The 22,707-nt window shown below is 44.0% G+C and overlaps 1 protein-coding gene across 1 annotated transcript in view; it reads left to right on the plus strand.

Moving 5' to 3' along the window:
- The window catches only part of PHLPP1 (PH domain and leucine rich repeat protein phosphatase 1), a 188,752-nt gene extending 167,368 nt beyond the window's left edge, over positions 1 to 21,384 (plus strand). Inside the window, exons 14-18 of the mRNA XM_063130009.1 lie at positions 1,422 to 1,552; positions 8,679 to 8,783; positions 11,598 to 11,792; positions 16,253 to 16,481; positions 18,961 to 21,384. Of these exons, the coding sequence (XP_062986079.1) occupies positions 1,422 to 1,552; positions 8,679 to 8,783; positions 11,598 to 11,792; positions 16,253 to 16,481; positions 18,961 to 20,112 (1,812 nt within the window). The 3' untranslated portion in view covers positions 20,113 to 21,384. The remainder of the gene's footprint in view (positions 1 to 1,421; positions 1,553 to 8,678; positions 8,784 to 11,597; positions 11,793 to 16,252; positions 16,482 to 18,960) is intronic.
- The last annotated feature ends 1,323 nt before the right edge of the window (positions 21,385 to 22,707 follow it).

Here is a 22,707-nt window from a genome sequence, read left to right on the forward strand (position 1 = left end):
GACACGTCTTGCAATAAATTCATTAAGCATCTCTGCAATGCAAGAGGAGTGAGTAATCTTTTGAACAAGTTAGACTTTTATTATCTATAATACCTTTCCTGTGTTGCTAACCCCTTTCTTTCTCCCCCCCCCTCTTTTTACTGTTATCACTAGTGTTTCCACTTGACTATGCACTACGTAGTCGAATATGTTTGGCAGTGTTCCAGTTCATTACTGTTTGTTTGCTTTTCCTCTGTAACTTCTTAGATTTTGTTTGATTTTTCAGTGTAGACTAGCGATTGAATCTGCTTTTGAATACACTTTTCTTTTAATAGCCTGCCCTATACAGAGGGCTTATGGTTGGTGACAATAGTTCTGTCTAAATTAAGACGAATCCTTCTCCCCAAATGGCTCCCGATCTATGTACTCATGAAATTACTTTTAATTAAAATTCACTTAACACTGATGTGCTCCATTAGCTTAAGGAGAATAATTACTCTGATAACACAGACAAGCAGGCAATTACTTCTTGTTCTGCAACATGCATGAAGGTTGAAGTGGGGTAGGGAGGGGGAGAAATATACGTTTTTAACAATGTCTTCTGATGGTGTGAAACATTGCCTAAGGATTATTTTATGGAGTATGTATATTAAAAGGGACCTGGTGCTTTTGCAATGCAGTCCTGTAGAACTCCCTGCACTGAGGACAGCTTTGGCCTAGTTACCTCAAAAGTCAGAGGAAGTAGTAAAACAGTGGGCAGTATCCAACATTGCCTCCGTGTTAGCAGGACCTACTGCTAAGTTGCTTCCAGAAACTAGCATTTCAGGATTCCTCTAGGAAACATATGTTGTTGTTGCGCTGGTAGTGGGTCCTGTGAGTGCAGCAGAACCAGTGGAGGCACAGCAGCAGTATTGGAAACTATCCAATGTCTGAATTGGACTAGTTCAAACTTCAGGTGTAGGTTCACAACTTAGATTTCAAGAAGGAAGGTTCAAGACCAGTGGTCTTCAACTGGTTGGTCGCAACCCAAAAGTGGGTCACAAGACCAGTCCAGATGGGTTGCGGCAAAGCTGCTCCCAGCATGTTGGGCATGGAGAAAATTGTGAAAGTGGGTCCCATGTTGCAGGTTGGGAGTCCGAGGTGGGTCTCGGGTCTGGACCAGTTGAAGACCACTGCTTTTGACTATACTTCTCATTAATGCATTCGTTTTTTTACTTGTAAGAATGTTGCTTGGTGTGGGTGTATTCTATCATGTCTGCTCCTGTCTGTGGTCTGAAGTGGTACAGGCCAGACCCTGGTTTACCACCACCTCTTGAAACCCAGGCCTTCGCTATTTTATGCCATTCCATTTAGCCAAAAATGTAGAAGGCCGTGTGATCAAAGCAAACTGTTTTCTCATGTCCATTCTCTGATTTCCTCCTCTCCCCCTCCCTTTTCTTCAGTGTGTGGACCTGAGCTGCAATGAACTGACTGAAGTCACATTGCCTGAAAACTTGCCTCCAAAGCTGCAGGAACTAGACCTAACTGGAAACCCCAGACTTGTCCTGGATCACAAAACCCTGGAGCTATTGAAGTAAGGAACCGTCAGTTTTATTACACAGTAGGCAGAAGGGAACACAAAGCGCTTGGGAAAGAAATACACCCAGTATATAAACATCAGGTGCACATGATTTCAAAGGGGGTGTGTGCTGCTTTTTGTCTTTCATTGCTACAGTAGTTAAATGACCTGGCAGATTTTCTGGGTTGGGAGGAGGGGAGCAGAGTGCCCCAGCCCCTATCCCAAAAATGTCCCATATGTTTTCTCCTAAGCCTAAGCCCTCTTTCCACCCAAAAATGCAGTTTCTTTTCTGCCCGCCACCCTCTCCCCTCAGTTCATGACCTGGTGATGGCTATAGAGGCCTGCCTGCCTTTTCCTATTGGTAGCTGCAGCAGCTTCGATTGCCTGGATGTCCTCTTGTGGTCACGGCAACTGCTAACATCCTTTCTTTATTTGGCTCAGAGCACCACTCTGGTCCCAGCATCGCTTGCAGATAACAGGGGGATTGTGCCCTTTGCCAGGCTCTGACCTTTCCACGTAGAAGATCAGGAAATTAACGCACACTATTTGGTCCCCTTTCTTCCCGCTGCTTATTTCTGTTTATTTTATTTATAACCTGCCTTTCTTCAGTTCAGGTGGTATAACCAGTTCTCTCCCCCCTCCCCCAATCCATTTTATCCTCACAACAACCCTGTGAGGTAGTTTAGGATGAGGGAGAGGGTGACTGGCTCAGGGTCATTCAGAGCCAAACTACACATTATGCTTACTGTGCGGCTGAGGCTTGTGTTCTGTTTTACTCTAGTGTAAGCAGGCATGCCCCCAATTTGTACTGGAACCGCTAGGCTTCAGGAGGGGAGAGTTAAATCTTCTTTCCATCATATTTCCCCCCTTGAAATTCTCCTCACTGCTGGGTGAGGAAGGGGGAAAAAGTATCTCCGCCTGTTAGGGCTGGGGGGAGGGGGAGGATTTCAGGGGTGGGGGAGCATAATGGTCTTGATCCAAATTGGGGCTCCCACACTTACACTAGAGTAAACAAAAGGCAAGTCTCAACTACACACTATTCAATTAGCGTAATGTGCAGTTCACCTTTCAGTAAGCTTCGTGGCAGCATGGGGATTTGAACCCAGGTCTTCCTGTTCCTAGTCCAACATGATAACCAATATGCTATCTCAGTGGCTGGCATGGGCAGAGAAACCTAGCCACCAGGGCAAGCCATGAAAAGCACGTTACTTCTGTTGATAGGAATGACTGAGTTGGCTGAAAACTTTGGTAGAAAAAGAGGTTACAGAGTCTTGGAGAAGGAAAGGAATATAAGTGAAGTTCATAAAGATACAGTCAAGTTGTAGGTGGCAAGTTGTTGTTTTTTCCTGAATGTGCTGCACGTAAGGCTAAGCAGGCCCACTTTCCTCACAAGACATGAAAAGGCAATTCGGTCAAAGTTCTGTTTCTTCTACAGAGAAGAATTTGCAGAAAGACATTCAAGCTACTTATGTTAGCCCCAAAGTTCTTCTATATGAATATAACCTTCATCTGCATGGACAAGCCATTTGTGTTTTGGAAAGGTTGTAAAGTTGTGTGGCTTTCAACAGAAAGAAGCAGTGGTGTGCTCGCTATCTTCCCTTTTGACCCGTTCAGATACAGGGTGATCTAAATTCACTGACTCATGACGTCAGGCCCTGGCAAAGTTCTCCTTCATTGAAATTTATGGCTACCATTTAGACCCAAGAAAATAACTGCTGTTGCTTTTTAATTTATTCTTGAATTGCACAATCGTTTCTTGTGCAAATAGTTCTCCAGGATTCTTCCTCCTTCTCCTCATCTGAACGCCTTTTGAAGCCGGTAGTTGAACATTGGCCTTAAATGGCTCTTGTTACCTGCAGGTTCCAAAGGGTGAAATTGTCAGCAAGTTCATATCTATCTCCTCTTTAAAAAAAAAACTCATCAGAGATCACTTTCCTCACTCCCTGTAAACATCTGCATTGCCTTTGAGCCACCTTGAGAACTTGTATAAACACGCCCTGGACGAATTACAGTTGCCATAATACTGCTGCCTAGAACAGAGCCTTCCTGCTTGGTCCGTCAAGCTGTCTTTCTTCAGATCCATCTCTTCTTTTGCAAATATGCCCAGGCCCACTGTAGACAGACTGCAATGACCGTGACAATTAATTACTTCCTGCTCCCAGTTGTTGTTGTTGTTGTTGTTGTTGTTATTATTATTATTATTATTATTATTATTATTATTATTTATATAGCACCATCAATGTACATGGTGCTGTACAGAGTAAAACAGTAAATAGCAAGGCCCTGCCGCATAGGCTTACAATCTAATAAAATCATAGTAAAACAATAAGGAGGGGAAGAGAATGCCAACAGGCACAGGGTAGGGTAAGCAGGCACAGGGTAGGGTAAAACTAACAGTATAAAGTCCGCACAACATCAAGTTTTAAAAGCTTTAGGAAAAAGAAAAGTTTTTAGTTGAGCTTTAAAAGCTGCGATTGAACTTGCAGTTCTCAAATGTTCTGGAAGAGCGTTCCAGGCGTAAGGGGCAGCAGAAGAAAATGGACGAAGCCGAGCAAGGGAAGTAGAGGCCCTTGGGCAGGCGAGAAACATGGCATCAGAGGAGTGAAGAGCACGAGCGGGGCAATAGTGTGAGATGAGAGAGGAGAGATAGGAAGGAGCTAGACCGTGAAAAGCTTTGAAGGTTAACAGGAGAAGTTTATATTGGATTCTGAAGTGAATTGGAAGCCAATGAAGAGATTTCAGAAGCGGAGTAACATGGTCAGAGCGGCGAGCCAAGAAGATGATCTTTGCGGCAGAGTGGTGAACAGAAACCAACGGACTGATGTGAGAAGAAGGAAGGCCAGAGAGAAGAAGGTTGCAGTAGTCCAACCGTGAAATAACCAGCGCATGAACAAGCGTCTTGGCAGAAGAGACAGACAAGAATGATCGAATCCTGGCAATATTATACAGGAAAAAACGACAAGATTTAGCTACTGCCTCAAATGGACACAGTTCTTGCCCTGTGTCCATTTGACCCTGTGATCTCCCTTTACTTGCCCAGATGATACATCGCTCTTGCCTAGCGTTACGACACACCGTTGTATTGCTGAAACCTAGACCTCCGGACAGGGCTCTACAAATAAGAGGCTGCCTTGATCCTCCATGGCTCCCACTAAGTTCTGTGGGGCAAAATGAAATAGGCTGCAGCTTGGGAGGCTGATGAGCAGGGCCTGAAGTTGCTTCTCATTCATGGCACTGGGGGGAGGATGTCCCAGGTTCATGCCTTTTAAATTTTCTCCCAGATTAAGTGAGTGGCAGTCGTTTGCATCTGGGAACTGTGTTGTGATGGGGCAAAAACTACCCAGTACCCATAACACTGGATGGCTCAGCCACCACTGAATTGGTGTGTGTGTGTGTGGGACAGGGGTAAGAAATAAGGGATTGGGGATGAAGAAAAGTCTAGTATTTCCTGTCCTTCCCCAGCACACAAACCTTCCCCAGGAGCTAGTTCTTTTGCTAGCTTATAAGTAAAGGAGAGTTATGGGGGAATTGCAAATGGCTGCTTTGCTATTTGTGGAGCGTGGTTTCTGAAGGGCAGAATGTGTCTCTCTTATTTATTTATTTATTTAAATTCTATACTACCCAATAGCCAAAGCTCTTTGAGCACTACCATTTAAACAATAAAATACAACATGATAAAATACAATGTTTAAAACTACAGATAATCATCATCATCATCCTAGCAGAAGTGCAAAGATTTAAAATATAGTAAGGGGGCAATCATGCATAGAAACAAGTCCTACAACTCCCAGCATTCCTCAGCCAGCCATGCTGGGAGTTGTAGAACTTTTTTTCTGTTTAAACGTGCACAGGATTGCATCCTATCAGATTTAAAACAACAGGAAAAAAAATAAAATTAAAATGCCTGGGTAAACAAGGTCTTCACCTGGTGCCGGAAAGTGCTGGGCATAAGCTCTAGATGAGCCTCTTTGAGATGCTCATTCCACAACCAGGGTACCACAACAGAAAAGGCCCTCTTCTGAGTTGCCACCCACCTTACCTCCATTGGTGGGGGCTCCTAGATCACATGGTTTCAGAAGGACAGATGTTTATACAGCTTGGCTTTTCCCAACTTTGGGTACCAGGTACTGGTGGACTTCTTTTCATACCTAGCTAACATGACCAGCGGTCAGTGGAGTTCATAGAATCATAGAATAGTAGAGTTGGAAGGGGCCTACAAGGCCATCGAGTCCAACCCCCTGCTCAATGCAGAAATCCACCTTAAAGCATATCTGACAGATGGCTGTCCAGCTGCCTCTTAAATGCCTCTAGTGTGGGAGAGCCCATGACCTCCCTAGGTCATTGATTCCATTGTCATTCTGCTCTGACAGTCAGGAAGCTTCTCCTGATGTTCAGCTGGAATCTGGCTTCCTGTAACTTGAGCCTATTATTCCGTGTAGTTGTAGTCTACCAACATCTGGAACGTGAGGCTGTGAGGATGGCATTATCTTGCCTTGTAAAGTCTTCTGAACTGCTACTGTGCCACAGCATGCAGCGATTAAGCAGTTGACTGGATCTCCCCCCCCCATCTTGAGTGCACACACCTGCACACACACACACACACACACACACACTAAAAGAGCTGTCATGAACAAAAAGAGGGTGGTTCCTTGGGCTGCCTGTGGTTTCAGATGACTGAAAGTTCAGACCAAAGGTTAACTACTAAACTTGGGGTTATACAGTTTCTTTGAAAGGGGAGGGAGAAGTGAAGGGTTGCTATAGTTATAATACACTAAAAAAAATCTACAAAGAATTTCATTGTGAAATATAGGGTCATTGGGGTCATTGCGTAGAGAGGCGGGTGGCAGAGTGGGAGCTTTGGAATTTTATAATGCCAAATGGGGACAGGGAGAGATAAGATAGCAATCTTCACCAGGGTAATAATGGGCGTTGTTGTTCAGCACATCTGTAGGGCACCAGATTGAGGAAAGATGCATCATAAAACTCAGAAAAGGTCCCTATTCCTTCCCTCATCACCTCAAGCTAGTGACAAAGTTGTATTTCTGCCTGGCCAGGGTTAGGTTTGAGTTAAAATGTGTTTTCTATAGAAAAGCAGAAAAGTTCATTTAATCCATTTTTAAAATCTACTGAAAAGCTGTGTTGTGCACACGCAAAACCGTGTCCTTGGATGGAAGTTTTTCTTTCTCAAGTTGTTTATGCATTTCCTCTAATCCTTTTGTATAATCATGTTCTAGCTTGTGTTACTTTGTGTTACAATGTTACCTGGCTTCTGTTTATACAAGGCCGGACTCTGGCATTAGCATTCATTGTGAAAGGTGGCAGCTGAATTCAATGTTTTACCTTTCCATTCAATATTTTACCACGGATTATCCATTCAATGGGTTACCACGGATCATTGCTGCATCCATTGGTTATATGATTGGCCAGCTCCACGTGCACGGCCTGTTCAGTGGTGGCATCACAATTGTGGAAATTCCTGCCTTTGAAGGTCCAGCAGCCCCCCTTCTTTACCCACCCGTAGCATTTCAAGTTGGAAAGTTGTCTTGTTTTTGTGTTCTGTTGGTTTTATTCATTGATTTCTGTTACAATTGATTTTAATTATACATTGCTTTGAATACACATGTACAGAAAAGCAATCCATGAATAGTATGAAAACAAAAGTTGAAGTTCTTAATATCTTCTGGAGAGGCCCTTCTTTTGAGACCGTTGCTTTCAGAGGCACGTTCTGTGGTGACATGAGAGTGGGCCTTTTCGGTGGCTACTCTCAGGCCGTGGAACTCCCACCCAAGGGAGGCTAGTTTCATTCCCTTTCTGCTATCCTTCCAATGGCAGGCAGGCAAAGACCGCTTTATTCAAGAGGGCCTTTAGCAAGGGACAGACCCAGTGGTCTGGGTGCTGGTTTTGATTGATAGATTTTTTAAATTCTGTAGTTGTTATGTTTTTATTATATTTTAATGTATTGTTTTATTGTTTTCATCTATTTTAATTGTGCTGATAGTCCAACTTGAGTGTTATTTTTGGGTAGAAATGTGAGGTGCAAATAAAATAATAAATAAATAAATAGTTGGCCTACAACTCCCCATCAGTCTTATACAGCATAGCCAATGATGAGGAAGCCATGGGAGTTGTTGGTCCACGAGTCGTCCTACCCTGCGCTATGGCTGCAGTCCAAAATAGCCTTCCCCATCGTGATGCCCCCACCAGCCCCAGGAATCACAGGAGTTGTCGTTCAAAATATCTGGAGAGCTGCAAGTTGGGGAAGGCTAGTCCAGAGTGTGTGTGCACCCAAATTTCCTTGAGAATTTACCTCTTGATAAGCTGCCTATCCAGAACCCTGAAACCTTGATCTTTGTTGAATTCAGAAACAGTCTGGAGAGCTGGCACAAGAGCTCTTTAAATGGAAAATTTGAGTGCAGGTGGTTGTGGCATTTCTCTCTCTCCCCTCCCCTTTAAAAGCTCTCATTCCAAGTTTGCAAAATTGCTGTGTTGAACTTCAGCATTTAAATAGAAGTTTCAGGGTTTTGGAAGTGGGGCTGCAGCTAAAATTCAGACAAGCAGGCAGGTGATGCATGGATTGCAAGCGCTTATGATGACTGTGTATCAAGGGATAGCTGTTAATAACAGACGTCTAACATATGGTGTGACATTGCCTAGGGTGTGCCGGTGCATCTCTGGCATTTTTCTGCTGGTGCATCTCCATGTGAACAGGACTATACATTGTATGAAAAAGATATTAAAGATCAGTGAAATGTTTGGAATATAGAAAGTGGAAGAAAAACATTAAGTTTTCATCTGTGTACACCTGTACATTTTTCTTGCGATGCAGTATCCAGGCAACTAATTGACTGGTCTTCTTTTTTAAAAAAATAAAAATAAAAGTTTTGTCATATTTAACAACACTGTTTTTTGGTTTCGTTTTTTGTTTTTTTACAAAAGCAAAGTAAAAAGCACAGTAACTCCTAGTGACTATTTGTTTGCCCCTTTGTGTATTCAGGGACACACAACTGCTGTGCTAAATACATTCTTATGAAGCTGCTTTAAGTATAGCAAGTGTAATGGAATAGACGAAGCAAAATGTACTGAGGCTCTTTACTTGGCTTCTGAAGCGCTCATTCTTTGGGTGGTTTATTTCTCATTGTAGCAACATTCGCTGTTTCAAGATTGACCAGCCTTCGGCCGGGGATGCATCTGGCGCCCCAGCAGTGTGGAGCCATGGTTATACTGAAGCATCAGGAGTGAAGAACAAGTAAGTCCTTCCTATTGCTAGAAAGGCTATTCAGCTTCTCTTTGCCCTCCTTGTCAATATAATAAAATATAATAAAATTAGGGATGGGGGAGCCATGCGGTTTCAATCTTTTCCAATTTAAGACTTAGTATGACATACAGTTGCCTCCAGGGGAAGATTCTCCCTCAGGGACCTCTACAGAGATTTGGATTATCTTTGGTTTATCCAATCTGTGGCATGAAGAGAGTGGGCATATATGGAAGGAAACCACGTACCTTCTTACAGAACTGCCTGTGTTGGTCACCCCGTTTGTAAAGGCATCTGCGGAAGACTCAATCCCACTTAGCCCAGAGGATTAGGTAAAAAGCTGGCCTTGTCTGCCTCACAGATGCAGCCGTCGGAGGGGAGCAGGTTTTGTTGTGCCCTGTCTGTATAAAACTTCACTCTCTGATAAGCTCCCTGCTGCCCTTCCCAAACAACATAATTTATTCTGGGGTTAGTAGTCATGCGGAGGGGTAGTGAACTATGCTCAGCAGGAGAAGGCTATCAATGGCTACTGGCCCTGAAGGTTATGTGCTACCTCCAGTATTTGAGGCAGTAAGCTGGTGTGCACCAGTTGCTGGGGAACATGGCTGGGAGGGTGCTGTTGCACCATAGGTGCGAAGGTGCTGTTGCACCATGTCCTGCTTTGTTGGTCACTGGCCAACAGCTGGTTGGCCACTGTGTGAACAGAGTGCTGGACTAGAAGAACCCTCGGACTCATCCAGCATGGCTCCTCTTACGTTCTTACGTCATTGGAGCGCCAAACACTAGAAGATCTGATTCTGCCATCTCTGTCTTCTTATATGTCAACAGCTATGGTCCATATACTTGCAAGCATATTTTCACAACCATAAGGCCTAGAAACCTTTATTTTAAATGCATGCTAAGTAACTCATATGAATTCTGCACTTATTACCAACTTTTGTGCCTTTACTGCGTTCACATAGAATTCTAGTGTGCCTGTAGTCCTATTTATACTATGGCCTAGTTCACACATAATGCAAACTCATGGTTTATTTACACCATGGTTTGTTGTCCTACCCAGGGTTGGTCTAGCAGACGATCAAACAAGCTGTGATTTTTTTCCTAGTCTCTGGGTGGTTCATTTTCGTCCTCTTTTGTCCGCTCCCTTTCTGTATCCCAACTGACTTTGTGGCACTGCAGTATTGGCATGTAAAGAAGCTGGGTTTTTTTTGTTTTTTGTTTTGTTTTTTAAAAAACATTTCTTGCCCACTGCCTCTGTAGCCCAGTGAAACAACCCATGAACATCCCACGAATCTGGGTTCATACACAGTGACAACCCATGTTTTAAACAGCCCACAGTTCACAACCCAGCAACAAAACATGATACTGTTCAGACCTAACATGGCTTTTGGTGGCAATTTGTGGGTTAATGAATCCATAAATTGCGGAGATATGTGGTTTCCTGTTTCCAGTAACAACATTACTGTTGTTACTGTTTCCAGTAACAACATTCCAGCATTCTAGGTCTGTTACTATAATGTCTGAACCTGGGCACTTTGAATTGTTCGTGGGTTAAATAACCCCAAGTTAACCCATGGCTTGCTCTAGGAATTGAAGCCCAATACATCTGGAAGGCATGTGGCCGGAGGTGGCTGGCCTAAATGGATCGCTCCTTTTGTTGGTTGCTATATTGTTGCCCGTAACCCAGAGATGCCGCTCTGGCTGTGGCCAATGAGCTGCAGTCGTCATATGAAGGTTTTGTCATACCCATTTCTAAAACAAGGCTAAAACAGATCTTGACATCTCAAGGAAACACATATTCCAGGAAGCTAACCACAACAACAATAAAGAGGAGAACATTCAGTGGCTGTATAATTTCTCTTTAAAATTGTCCTGCAGTTTCCCATAGGAAGCTTTCTGAAGCTCAGGTCAACCACCAGCAGAATTGTCCTCTGTTGATCTCATGCTTGGCACTGTGGCTTTAAATTGGCCAAGAAGCGCAAGTAATAATCACGCTGAGCAACACTGACAGCCCTTGTTGAGGTCTAGAGGGTAAATGCAATGTAAGCCACAACGTCCTCTTTCCATCCCTCCTGTTCATTGCTGCATACTGAATAAGCCATTGAATGGAAAACAACAACTGAGCTGACAATCAGAAGTATAATTGCATTCAGTTGGAGCACCCAGGAAGGAACAGGTCCTCTTGTCTTTGGGGTGTTTTGTAATTAAAGCAGATGTTGGCTTTCGTTTTGCAGATTTTGGGTCCTTAGCGTTGATCCCCAAATTCCTAATTTTGTGTAATGCAAAAAACAAAACAAAAAAAGGAAGAAAAAGAAACAAGGAAGAAAAACTGCTAGTATGTCTGTTCTATAAAATACAGTGTGGCAGCTGCATAATTTGGGGAGGAGACATTTATAGGTTTGAAATTGGTCAAGTTATTTGATTTATTACATGTGTAATTAAGTTGGAGAGAGAACAGGGTGATGCCATTTAATTTTGTCTCAGACACTAAAATAACTTGGGCCCCGCCCTCTGTATTCCACTGGAGTGTAATTTTTAGATGGATGCAGATTTTCTGACCAAGTATTTAATTCTCTGTCTTGGTTTCAGATTAAATACCTCTTTTCCTATTGGGCTCTGAGAGAGTCCAACAGACTTGTGTGCTAGCCCAGTTTGTCTTCAACATCTGCAAAATGGTGGTGTGGTAGGGTGAAGCTTGCTGGCATTGAGGTAGAAACCGTTGGTGTGGGAAATTCCCATGTGGAGTGCAGTCTTGCTAAATAAATTGGTGTTCCTTGTTCATCCCCACCCCCACTTTGTTTTCTACAGGCTCTGTGTGGCAGCTCTTTCCGCCAATAACTTCTGTGAGAACAGGGAGGCCCTCTACGGAGTCTTTGATGGAGACCGCAATGTGGAGGTACCTTATCTTCTGCAGTGTACCATGAGTGACATCTTGGCAGAGGAGCTGCAGAAAACCAAGAGTGAAGAGGAGTACATGATCAACACTTTCATTGTAATGCAGAGGTTGGTTTTTCTGTCTTGTCACACTGGACATTTCCCATCAACTCCCATTTCCTTTGGATCCATTTGTTTCCTTTCATTCCTACTCATCTTTCCCATGTTCATCTTGAGAGCAAATTTGAGATGTGGCAGCTCCTCATGGAATGCCAGTGAATAGCCCCTATCCATGGTGGCACTTGCCATTGCTTCTCCATCATTTTAAAAGTCCTGAGGCTGTGCACAGGCCCATATGCATTCAGTGCTCTCCTCCCTGGGCCACTCATCACTGGGATACAGGCACAGTGTGCATTTGAGCTGGTACATGGGTGAGGACCTTCCTATATGGTATGGCAGCTGTGGACATAAGAAACTGCCTTACTCCTGAGTCAGACATTGGTCTCCATAGCTCAGTTTTGTCCGCTCTGACTAGCAGCACCTCTCTGGAAGCTTGGCAGACGTCTTTCCTGTCATCTTCTGCCTGATTCCTTTAGTTCAGAGATGGGCAACTTATGTCCGTTCAGACGTTGTTGGACTGCAACCTCCCATCAGCCCTGGCCAGCATAGCCAATGGGATTACGGGAGTTGCAGTCCAACAACATCTAGAGGGCTACAAGTTGCCCAACACTGCTCTAGTTAGAGATGTCAGCGATTGAATCTGGCACCTTCTGCATACAAAGCAGGTACTCTACCACTGAACTCTGGGAAGAGCTGCTCAATAGCACCACACAGTGGCCCAGTTCGCATGACACAACATTCCGGCATGGGTTAATTTACTCTCAAGGCACTGTGGTTCATGCCGTCCACCATCATGAATGTACAAGCCCCGGGCAGGGCTTGTCAAGTTGTCTGAACCCAGGTGATGGGGTTCATCTGAAAGTTAAACAACCCTTGCATGACCCCAAAATACCATGGATTATGCGAGGGTTGTTTAACCCTGAAATAACCCCTTCTTTCTGGGTTTGGGCTACATGGCAAGTCCTAGCTGGGGCATGCATATTCATAACGGTGCCCCAGGGGTTAATTAACCCACGGTGGGCTGTTGTGTCTTCCAAATCAGGTCTTTGTGTCTCAGTTAACCCTTAAGAGGTTTTACCTTGGGCCCAAAGCAGTTAAAACGTTCATGATAGATCTCGATGTTTTATAATCTGGGCCTCTCGGCAATTCCTAATATTTTAGAGAAGCAGCATTGCGATTTAAAGCCTCACCAGGTGACAGTCCTTTGGCTTCCTCCTTGAAAATGCCAGCATGGTGTGGAACAGTGGCTGGGGGCCCTTTCTCCACCCCTAGTCTGCTAAGGAACTCCTGAAAACTAGGTTTCCCAATAGACCCTTGTGCATTGACAGTTAGAAGATACAACCAGCACTTCACAATGGCACACATGCCAGGCAAGATATCCCCCATTTTCCCAGAAACAGTAGTGACTTCACTGCTGCATTATCTAGATAAAAAAATAATGCATGGAGTTGGCACCGGTGCTTTGCTGTGCGTACCTATACTCAAATGCTATTTGTCGCGGCACACTTTTCTCTTATTCGATTTTCCAAGTCCTAATCTGAAGGGCCTTTAAAACATTATAAAAATAAATGTCATTTTCTTCTTCCTGTATTCCCCACCCATCCCACAAAACAAAAACAAACATACAAGAGAAGGAAGAGAAATGGCCCGTCTTATATAGAGATAATATCAAACATGAATACAGTTGCCTAACTCCATTGCAGCTCATCCAAGTATTATCCCAGACTGATTCGTTGTAGACAAATTGTTTAAATTATAGCCTGAAGAGGCTTTGGGGAAGGAAAAAAGAAAGAAAGAATGTTATAATGCAATGTTTATGTAGGCTTGACAATCCTGAGATGATTTGGAAAGGCCTCATTTTAGGAGATGTGTAGAATTAAAAGGGTTTCAGTAATGTGCAATTTTAATCATGATCTGGGTGTCAGGTCAGTTCACAAATCCTTGTCCCAGTTTTTCTTCATGCCATACAGCAAGGGTCTCCAACCTTTTTGGTCCTTTGGGCACCTCTGCGAATTTGAGAACCTGCTGTGGGCACCACCACAGATGATCAGTGCATCCACACTTTGGTGTCTACCTGTTGTGACAATGGATCCTAGGCTGCATCTTATTCAGCAAAAACTTTTATTTCATGTCTATTTAACATTGCAACGTCTCTTTCATAACGAATTGGCTAATTCAATACAGCCAATGCTTCTTTTAAACATATGTTTTGGCAATGTCCAGTACTTGCTTCTTTTTGCTGGGCATTTATTACACAGATAAATGTTGTACTGGAGCCTTCTTTAATCTTCACTGATGTATATATACTCCTTTAAATTATTTACCTCCCCCATGGAAATTAATAAATGTTTATTGTAAATGGATTCTCTGCACCAGTTTGACAACTAAAACACTGATATTATAACACTTTCTATACTGCAATGGATTGACGACCTTATGACACTTTCAACATTTGAATGGGTGGCATATAGACACCACCTTCAAATGGATAATTTAAATATTTGGTCCCTGTTTGTTGAACCCGATGTATAATAGTTAGAAAGTTATATGCATTTCATACAAATCCATATACAAATATTGAAAAAATGGGAAGAACTATATTTAAAAAAAATGGGTGCCCACGAGCGCTGCGTTGTGAGCCCATGCCATACAGCAAGGAGTGCATAGAGTTAGAATTGGTGCCAAACACCAGTAGTGAAGAAGATGCCTTGCTGGATATTTTTACTAATATTTATTTATTTATTACATTTTTATACTGCCCACCAGCCGAAGCTCCCTGGGCAGTGCACAATTAAAAACTATGCAATACCATACAATAAATTTAAAACATTAAAAGTTTGAAAGGCAATATAAAACTAGCTGCATTAAAAACCAGGGAAATCCTGCATAGAAAATATGACTTCAGGAGACATTTAAAAGATGTTATGTTTTCCACCTCCCAAATTGCATGAGGGAGGGTCCTCCAGAGGGTGGAGATTGGCACAGAGAAGACCCGCCGCCAAGGTTCTTCATGGTGGCATTCTTTTCGATTCGGAATGGCGAGTAGGGCAGAAGCGAAAGACAGCTACCCCCACCAAAAACAACAACAGCAACAGCGTTCTTTTGGCTTCCCCCAGTTTTTCAAGTATTTTGCATTAGGGAAACTTCCAAATATGTGTTGACTCTTTTGGAATGCCGGAAGCAGCCTGCAAGTCAGATTATTTGTTCATCTAGCTCAGTGGTACCCAAAGTGGGTGGTACCACCCCCTTGGGGGCAGTGGGATTGCAAAGGGGAGCATTAAGAGGCAAGATGGTGGCAGGGGGGCGCTAAGAAGCAAAGGGGTGGCAGGGGGCGCTTGAGGTGGTCTTTTCCGAGAAGCACCTCTCCAGAAGGTCTTAAAACCCAGGGACATTTTTATGGGAGAAGGTAGTTTGGTCCCAAGCCATACAGGGGAAGAATCCATACATGTATTAATACCATTTAAGAAGAGTCCTTTTAACAGTGAATTGAAATGTTTCAAAAGCACCAAAATGCTAATGAAGAGACATACCCTGCTTGGTGTGCCCCGCCACGCTGGCTGCAAAACAGAGGCGTCCACTCTCTTTTCCCTCCCTCCCTCTGCAAGCCTGCGGTGGGTGCTTCCCATTTAAAGGGGCTATGCACAGTACGACCCCTTTTTCATTCTCAGCTCAGCTCCTCCACCCAGCCGCCACTGCTCAGCCCCAGTGCCCAGACCAGCAGGATCCAGAGGAGCATGGCCCCTTCAATTATGTTTAATTGAATAAACTAAAAAAATTAATTGGATTTTGAATAAATATTCAATTAATTGTTACTGTTTTGAATTTTATTGTTATCTTCCTTAGTGGTTCATTGAAAACCGCTATTCTGAATAATGATTTTTATAGGGTAGGGTAGGCGGTACTAGGCATGAGTTTGTGGAACAAAGGGGGCGGTTACCTGAAAAAGTTTGAGAACCACTGATCTAGCTCCATATTGTCTATTCCAGCCTCCCCCCAACCAGGCCCCTCCAGATGTGTTGGACTTCAACCCCATCATCCTCCGCAAATGTGGCTGGTGGACATGGTGGGTGGGGGTGCTCAGACAGCCCAACACATCTGGTGGGCATTGGGTTCTGACTGTCTGTGGTTCTTCGGAGTGTTTCCTATCCACTTTTTATCTTATCGCTTGAACTGGAGGTGTCAGGAACTCAGTCTGGGATTCGTGCAAAGTATGTCTTCTACCATTGAGCAATGGCCCCTCCCAGAATGCCAGGTGAAATTTCACTAGGGCCTCTATCAATAATGTTGGATTTTATCTGGAGCTCACCTGACTGCTTCATGGGACAATGTGGTATGAATGCCATTGGTCCTGAATCTTGAAAAATCTTATATTTGGATTGACTTTGGCCACCTCTAGTTGTGTGATCTTTGTCCTTCTCTGTCCCCTTTTAACCCTCAAAAGAGCCAATGTTGATTTCTTGAAATTTCAGGAAACTCGGAACGGCTGGGCAGAAGCTTGGAGGCTCTGCTGTCCTTTGCCATATAAAACATGATCCAATAGACCCAGGAGGATGCTTCACATTAACCTCTGCAAATGTGGGGAAGTGCCAATCCGTTCTCTGCAGGAATGGGAAACCTCTGCCTTTATCCAGGTCCTACATGATGAGCTGTGAAGAAGAGCTAAGGAGGATCAAGCAGCACAAGGCCATTATCACAGAAGTAAGAAATTGGGCTTCTGGGTGGGCAGGAGACAACCTGCAGGTTGTAGCTTTGGAAAGCAAAGCAAAGGAAACTGAGTTCCTTTCTGGTCGCCTTGCACCATTTTAAGCTGTAGCTGAAAGTCAGGAACCATAGTGGAACTGAAGCAGCTTTGCCCCCTTCCATAATGCTGAAGTATTGATTGCCTTCCTTGCTCTGCTGATCTGTGCATAGTAGCTTGGAACGAAGCCTGCTGCTTTAAATAAACTGAGAGATGATGAGGCCCTTCTTCTGTCTCAAGCAGGGGGCAAGAGCCCAGCGAAAGCAAGGATGTCCTCTCCTATGGTGCTTTGGATCTTCCTAGGAAACATATTGGAAAGGGGGTGGGGTGGGGCTACTGGGTTTTGGCTCAAAGGACTCAATTCCGAATCTGTTTGCTAAAAGAGACATGCACACTTTCTACGGAGGCAAACTTAGAATTGAAGGTAACGGTACTTTACCGAGGAAGAGGCCTAGATGCTGTGTGGCAACTAATGAGAGAAACATGGTCCCTCTCCATACGGTGATCTAGCAGAGAGGTGAAAAGTTCTGGGGATCGCAGCTCCCTAAAGAAGGAGTTGCATGTAGAGGGCTGAGGGCTGCTTCACGCTAATAGATCCCCTGAGTACTCACTGATATGCATGTGATGGATAACACAAGTTTTTCACAGTGTTCTCTTATATGGGGAAATTAAATACACGTCCCACTCATCCATTAAGGGTTACACAAAGGTAACTTGTATCTGCTTGAACAGCCTTCACCATTCTGGTGCCCAATTGATGTTTTGAGACTACGACTGCTACCAGCTACAGACAGCTTGGCCAATGCTTAGGGGTTATGGGACTTGTACACCAAAACATCTGGAGGGCACCAGGTTGGGAAAGGCTGTGCGAGGACTTTAAAGCAGGTCCTAGGCAAAGCAGCTACTAACTGTGTGTGTGAATGAGGGAGAAAGAGCCCTTCATTTTCCTTTCCTGATAAACTAAATATGAATGTATAGTTGATACATTTATACATTGTGCTCATTAGAAAAGGGAGGAAGGTCCAGAGCTGTTTACATCTCTGCTTTAAATCATACCCAGAAAACCAACTGCTTCACTCAACATGCCAAGAGAACTAAAAGGGAAGAAATGAATAGGATACTGAAATTATTTATTTATTTATTTATTTATTTATTTATTTATTTATTTATTTATATAGCACCATCAATGTACATGGTGCTGTACAGAGTAAAACAGTAAATAGCAAGACCCAATGAGTGTGTGATATTATTCTGCCTATAAAATCAAGAAAGAGATCCCTTCTCAAGTTCTCATATTATTGATAGCCTATAAAGTTCATCTGATATACAGGAGACGACTTAAAAAACACAAGATTTCTCTCAGTTTTACCTTCTGTTCATGTCTGTTCCAGCAGACACATGGAAATTAGCAAACATAGCACTATAGAAACTCCCTGTTCTTACCTTGATTTGCTTGGATCATAACCCAGCCAAAACCTGGGGATTTGAACATATATATAATATTGATTTCTCGAAGACCTTTATTTTTAAACAGTGTTTCCCCCTGTAGATGTTAACCCTTCTCCCTTCTGGAATGCCATATCTAAAACAGTAGTAAGTAATTGGAACATGTGAAAACATTTTCACTACAGTGCAGCTGACTGGAAAAAAAGAGTCCACACACACAGAGACCCTTTCTCTCCCGGCAGTTCTGCCTGCTTGATGTAAATTTATAGTTTTCTCAAATACAGATGTATAATTTTGGCTTGGTTTGGCAGAAGAAGAAAAAGCTAGAGCCAAATGATCCTCCAGTTGTTTGTAGAGAGCATGTGTCCACAGGTACATTTATGTAAAACTTTAAATATATCTGGAGCACAATAACAGTTGTGACTAGTGATTAAATCCTTAGGTCAGTCCATTTTCACTATGCTATTGATTAGCCATCTACATGTGTGTGTGTGTTTGTAGGCCAGGGGTGGGCAGTTTGTGGCGTTCCACATATTTTGCCCTACAACTCCCCATTCCTAGTGTCTGCGTCCTAGCAGATACTGTCAACATACTTGCATGCCTCAGCTAAAATGTTAAGCATGGCCATTTGTTTTCCACTGTGATGTCAAATGAGTACTCCCTTCATTCTGAACCATCAAGACATGCCAGCAACTTTTATCTCCCTCTCAGACATTGCAGCTTGTCACAGAGCCAAAAACTGAACCAAACCAACAGGAGTAACTAGCAGCTCGAGATTCTTGAACCCAGCTCTGCTACTTACCCATGTAGTAGTTTGATTTTCCCACACTATGTAGCTCCCTTTCTGAGATGGTGTGAGGACTGAAGGTTTACAAAAGCACGCTTGGGAAGCCCCCTTGGCTCCTCTCCCACCCACCTTGCAGAAACATTGAGAGCTGGGTATTGTTAACAGTTAAGTGTTTACCATAATCCATTTTTCTTCCTTCGTTCCAGGATGGCAAAGTAAATGGTGTGACGGACTCCACGAGGATCTTGGGATACACCTTCCTTCACCCGAGCGTGGTTCCTCGCCCCCACGTACAGTCCATCACTTTGACTCCTCAGGATGAGTTCTTTATTCTGGGCAGCAAAGGCCTGTGGGACAGCCTCTCCATCGATGAAGCTGTGGAAGCCGTCAGGAACGTGCCTGATGCCCTGGGAGCGGCGAAGAAACTCTGCACGTTGGCCCAGAGCTATGGCTGCAATGACAGCCTCAGCGCCGTGGTGGTTCAGCTCAACGTTACCGAGGACAGTTTCTGCTGCTGTGAGCTCAACGGCGCCCCTCCTCCCAGCCCTGGCATTTTCCCCCAGTCTGTCAATGTCGTCATTAAAGATAAGCCTTCCGACGCGTTGGGGATGCCCTCTTCTAGCAGCGGGATGGCATCCGAGATCAGCAGCGAGATCTCCACCTCGGAAATGAGCAGCGAGGTGGGGTCCACGGCCTCCGACGAGCCGCCTCAGGTCACCATGAATGAAAACAGCCCCGCCTACCCCAGCGAACAGCGCTGCATGCTCCACCCGGTCTGCCTCTCCAACTCTTTCCAAAGGCAGCTATCTAGCGCCACGTTCTCCAGCGCCTTCTCGGACAATGGCCTTGACAGCGACGACGAGGAGCCCATCGAAGGGGTCTTTTCCAACGGCAGCAGGGTCGAAGTGGAGGCGGACATCCACTGCGGCCGGGCGAAAGAGAAGCACCTCCTCCTGCAGGCTCCTGTGGAAGCCAGCGACGAAGGCATCGTCATCAGCGCAAACGAAGACGAGACGTGCCTCTTTCGGAAGGGGGACCCTTCCGCCACAGGTACCATGGGGCGTCGCCGCGGCAACGGCTCCGTGGCCCCTCAGGAGAGGAGCCACAACCTGATTGAAGTAGCAGCTGACGCGCCGCTCAGGAAAACGGGGGGCTACTTTGCAGCCCCAGCTCAGCCAGATCCAGATGATCAGTTCATCATCCCACCGGAGCTCGAGGAGGAGGTCAAGGAGATAATGAAACAACACCATGAGCAGCAACAACAGCAGCAGCAGCAGCAACAGCAGCAGCAGCAGCAGCAACAGCAGCGGCAATACCAGATGGACCAGCTGCCCGATTATTATGATACACCGCTATGACCGAGCTTCCCGACACGAGCTAACGAGACGTTGAGAGCTGGAAGCTCCTAGGTTTGTATTACACTAGCGGGATGGGAAGAAAGAAAGCTTTTGTTCCACTTTCTCTTCCAGACCCTTCCCTTCTACTGAGAACTGCAGCTGCTGCTTCTTGTTTGTTAGCTGTAATAATCACCCATTCTTTTTTCTTCCTTCCCCCCCCCCCCCCCACTTAGTGATGCTTCACCGGTTAGAATTAAAAACTAGTTTAACTCTTCCCCTTCCTTAACATATCAAATGTAAAAAGAAATGGAGAAAAAAATTAAAATACAAAAGGTTTAATATATTGCAGAGAAAACTGATGATGACGTTGATGTAATATTTTTTAAAAATCGTCCTGGTTTTTTTGTTTTTGGTCTGTTTGGAAAACAGGGCAGTATTGCCAGTGCTAAATGATTAAGTAATATTGTAATACTGTATTTCTTTGAGAGAAAAAAAAAAGGCTTTTTTGGTCTTGAAAATGGATAGACATTTGTAGAATTATGGAGACTAACTCCTAGGAGTTGCTTTTACTCTTTCAGGTGACTTTAAGTCACTGAGATTCACTAATTTTCTCTGAGAGAACAGCTGATTGGGAAATTCCTGTAAATAACTCAGTGTTGTATAGTAATGCTTCAAATGTTTTGTAGTCTTGGCAGGAGGACGCAACCTGATAAACTGACAATTTGTCCCCCACCCGCCCACCCTGGGTGCTATCGCATGTGCGCCCAAGCTCCCTCCGGCAAGCTGTGATGCAACCAAATCCGGAGGGCAGGGAAATCAAATAAACATGATGCTCTCCGAACGGTTTAGCTGATTCGAAGAGTCTGGGGCCTGGTTGACCCATTGAGTCTATGCCACCATTTCCAGTTGCCATCTGGGTTGGCTGGGTCCAAGTCACCAAGGGTGTGTTTCTTCACCTGTGAAATTGCCCCTCAGTGATTTGATCCTTCAGGCTAACCATCCGTATAAAGTTAGCAGGAGCAGCTGTACAAGCTGTGTAAGAATTAGGTGGGTATTGGGGCCACAAATACCTGAGTTATTTTTTTATTTTATTTTATTTTTTTGGTCTTTCTTCACCATTAACTTTTGCAGGCACATTTTTGTGTGTGTGAACCTCCCTGCCGCCACAACCAGCATGATTGTATAGAGTTCATTTACTGTAGATCATTTACATACCAAGAGTTATATTAAAGAAGAATGCACAAATGAACATGTCATAATTTTTGTTATAATAAATATAAAAATTTACAAATACTTGCAGTCTGCTGTCATGTCTAGGCACGTGTGCGCAAATACATATATACACATATGTACCACTCAGTTCGCTTGATGCTGGAGAAGTCAAGTTCTCACTCACATTCTTTATCGTAGCAATTACTTGTTGTAGAACTAATCTGCATGGCTGTGTCCTCTATAAGGCTCTTCCCCACATATGAATTGAAGAATCCCCTTGTTAGAATTTTAGGGGTGGGAGAGTCATCCATATCGTTAATATAGAGAAGGTGGATAAGAAAGATACTGTGTTAGCAGCTAGATGAGATAATGGAAATTGGCACTATGGCAATGTATAATAATGGTTAGAGCTTGTGGATAACTGGTCTTGGGCTGGGGCTTCTACCCTAGGGCAAACCTTATTACCAAATATGGAGGATCACCTACCACTGGATAAGCCCTCCCTCCACTTCTGCTGCCACCATTAAACTACACCCCTTTTACTTAACGAACACCTTTTTTCTTAGATAGCTGGTCATTAAGGCATGAAACAAAACAGATCACGGGTACCAGAAAAATAATCAAATATGTATAGTATTTTATTAAAAAGAAAACAAGAAAGCTTATTATTTAAAAGGGTGCTATTACTTTTAAACAAGGGTTTCTGTACAGTTACTTTTACTACCCATCAGGGCCAAATCTACACCAAGCAGGATATAGAACTTTGAAAGCAGTTTGAAAACGGTATATGAAATGTGTCATCGGTCTCAACAGTTGTCAATACAGTTATAAACCATTATACAGCAGTAGTGTAGATCCTGCCCAGGTGTTAGAAGCCGCAGTTCTTAACCCTAGCTGAACTTAAGCCAATTCTTCTATCAAGCTCCATCCCAGTTAACTCACAGGACTAACATGAGGGCTTGAATGGCAGTCTTCCTTCTGGTCAGGTTTAACTTCCACCTGGATCCTTCAGGGTTGTTCACCAGGCTTCTCCTGAAATCTTCCTTTGGTCCAGCAGCTGCTCAGTCTTCAGACCCCTGCCACCAGCTGACACTCAGGCTGCAGCTCTTTCCAGGAGCTTTCCTTTCCTCACTTGCAGACCTTCTCCAGCTTCTGCCTCACATGCTCTCAGACCAACCTCCTGGTCTTGTAGCTGCTCTTCTTCCTGGCTGATGTTTACTTCAGGCTCCCTAGACACCTTCTGACAGACTCCCCCAGATGCCTCTCCACAGCTCCTTATATATGCTCCAGTCAGAACATTCCAGCCAATCAGCTTTGGTGTGGCCAACATTCCGTCACCCCACCTCTATGTAAACTTAGGTCCAATAGGAATCTTTAAAATGTTCAGTTATTCTCCAATCAGAT

This window comes from Elgaria multicarinata, chromosome 7 (assembly GCF_023053635.1).
Source record: "Elgaria multicarinata webbii isolate HBS135686 ecotype San Diego chromosome 7, rElgMul1.1.pri, whole genome shotgun sequence".
Lineage (NCBI taxonomy): Eukaryota > Metazoa > Chordata > Lepidosauria > Squamata > Anguidae > Elgaria > Elgaria multicarinata.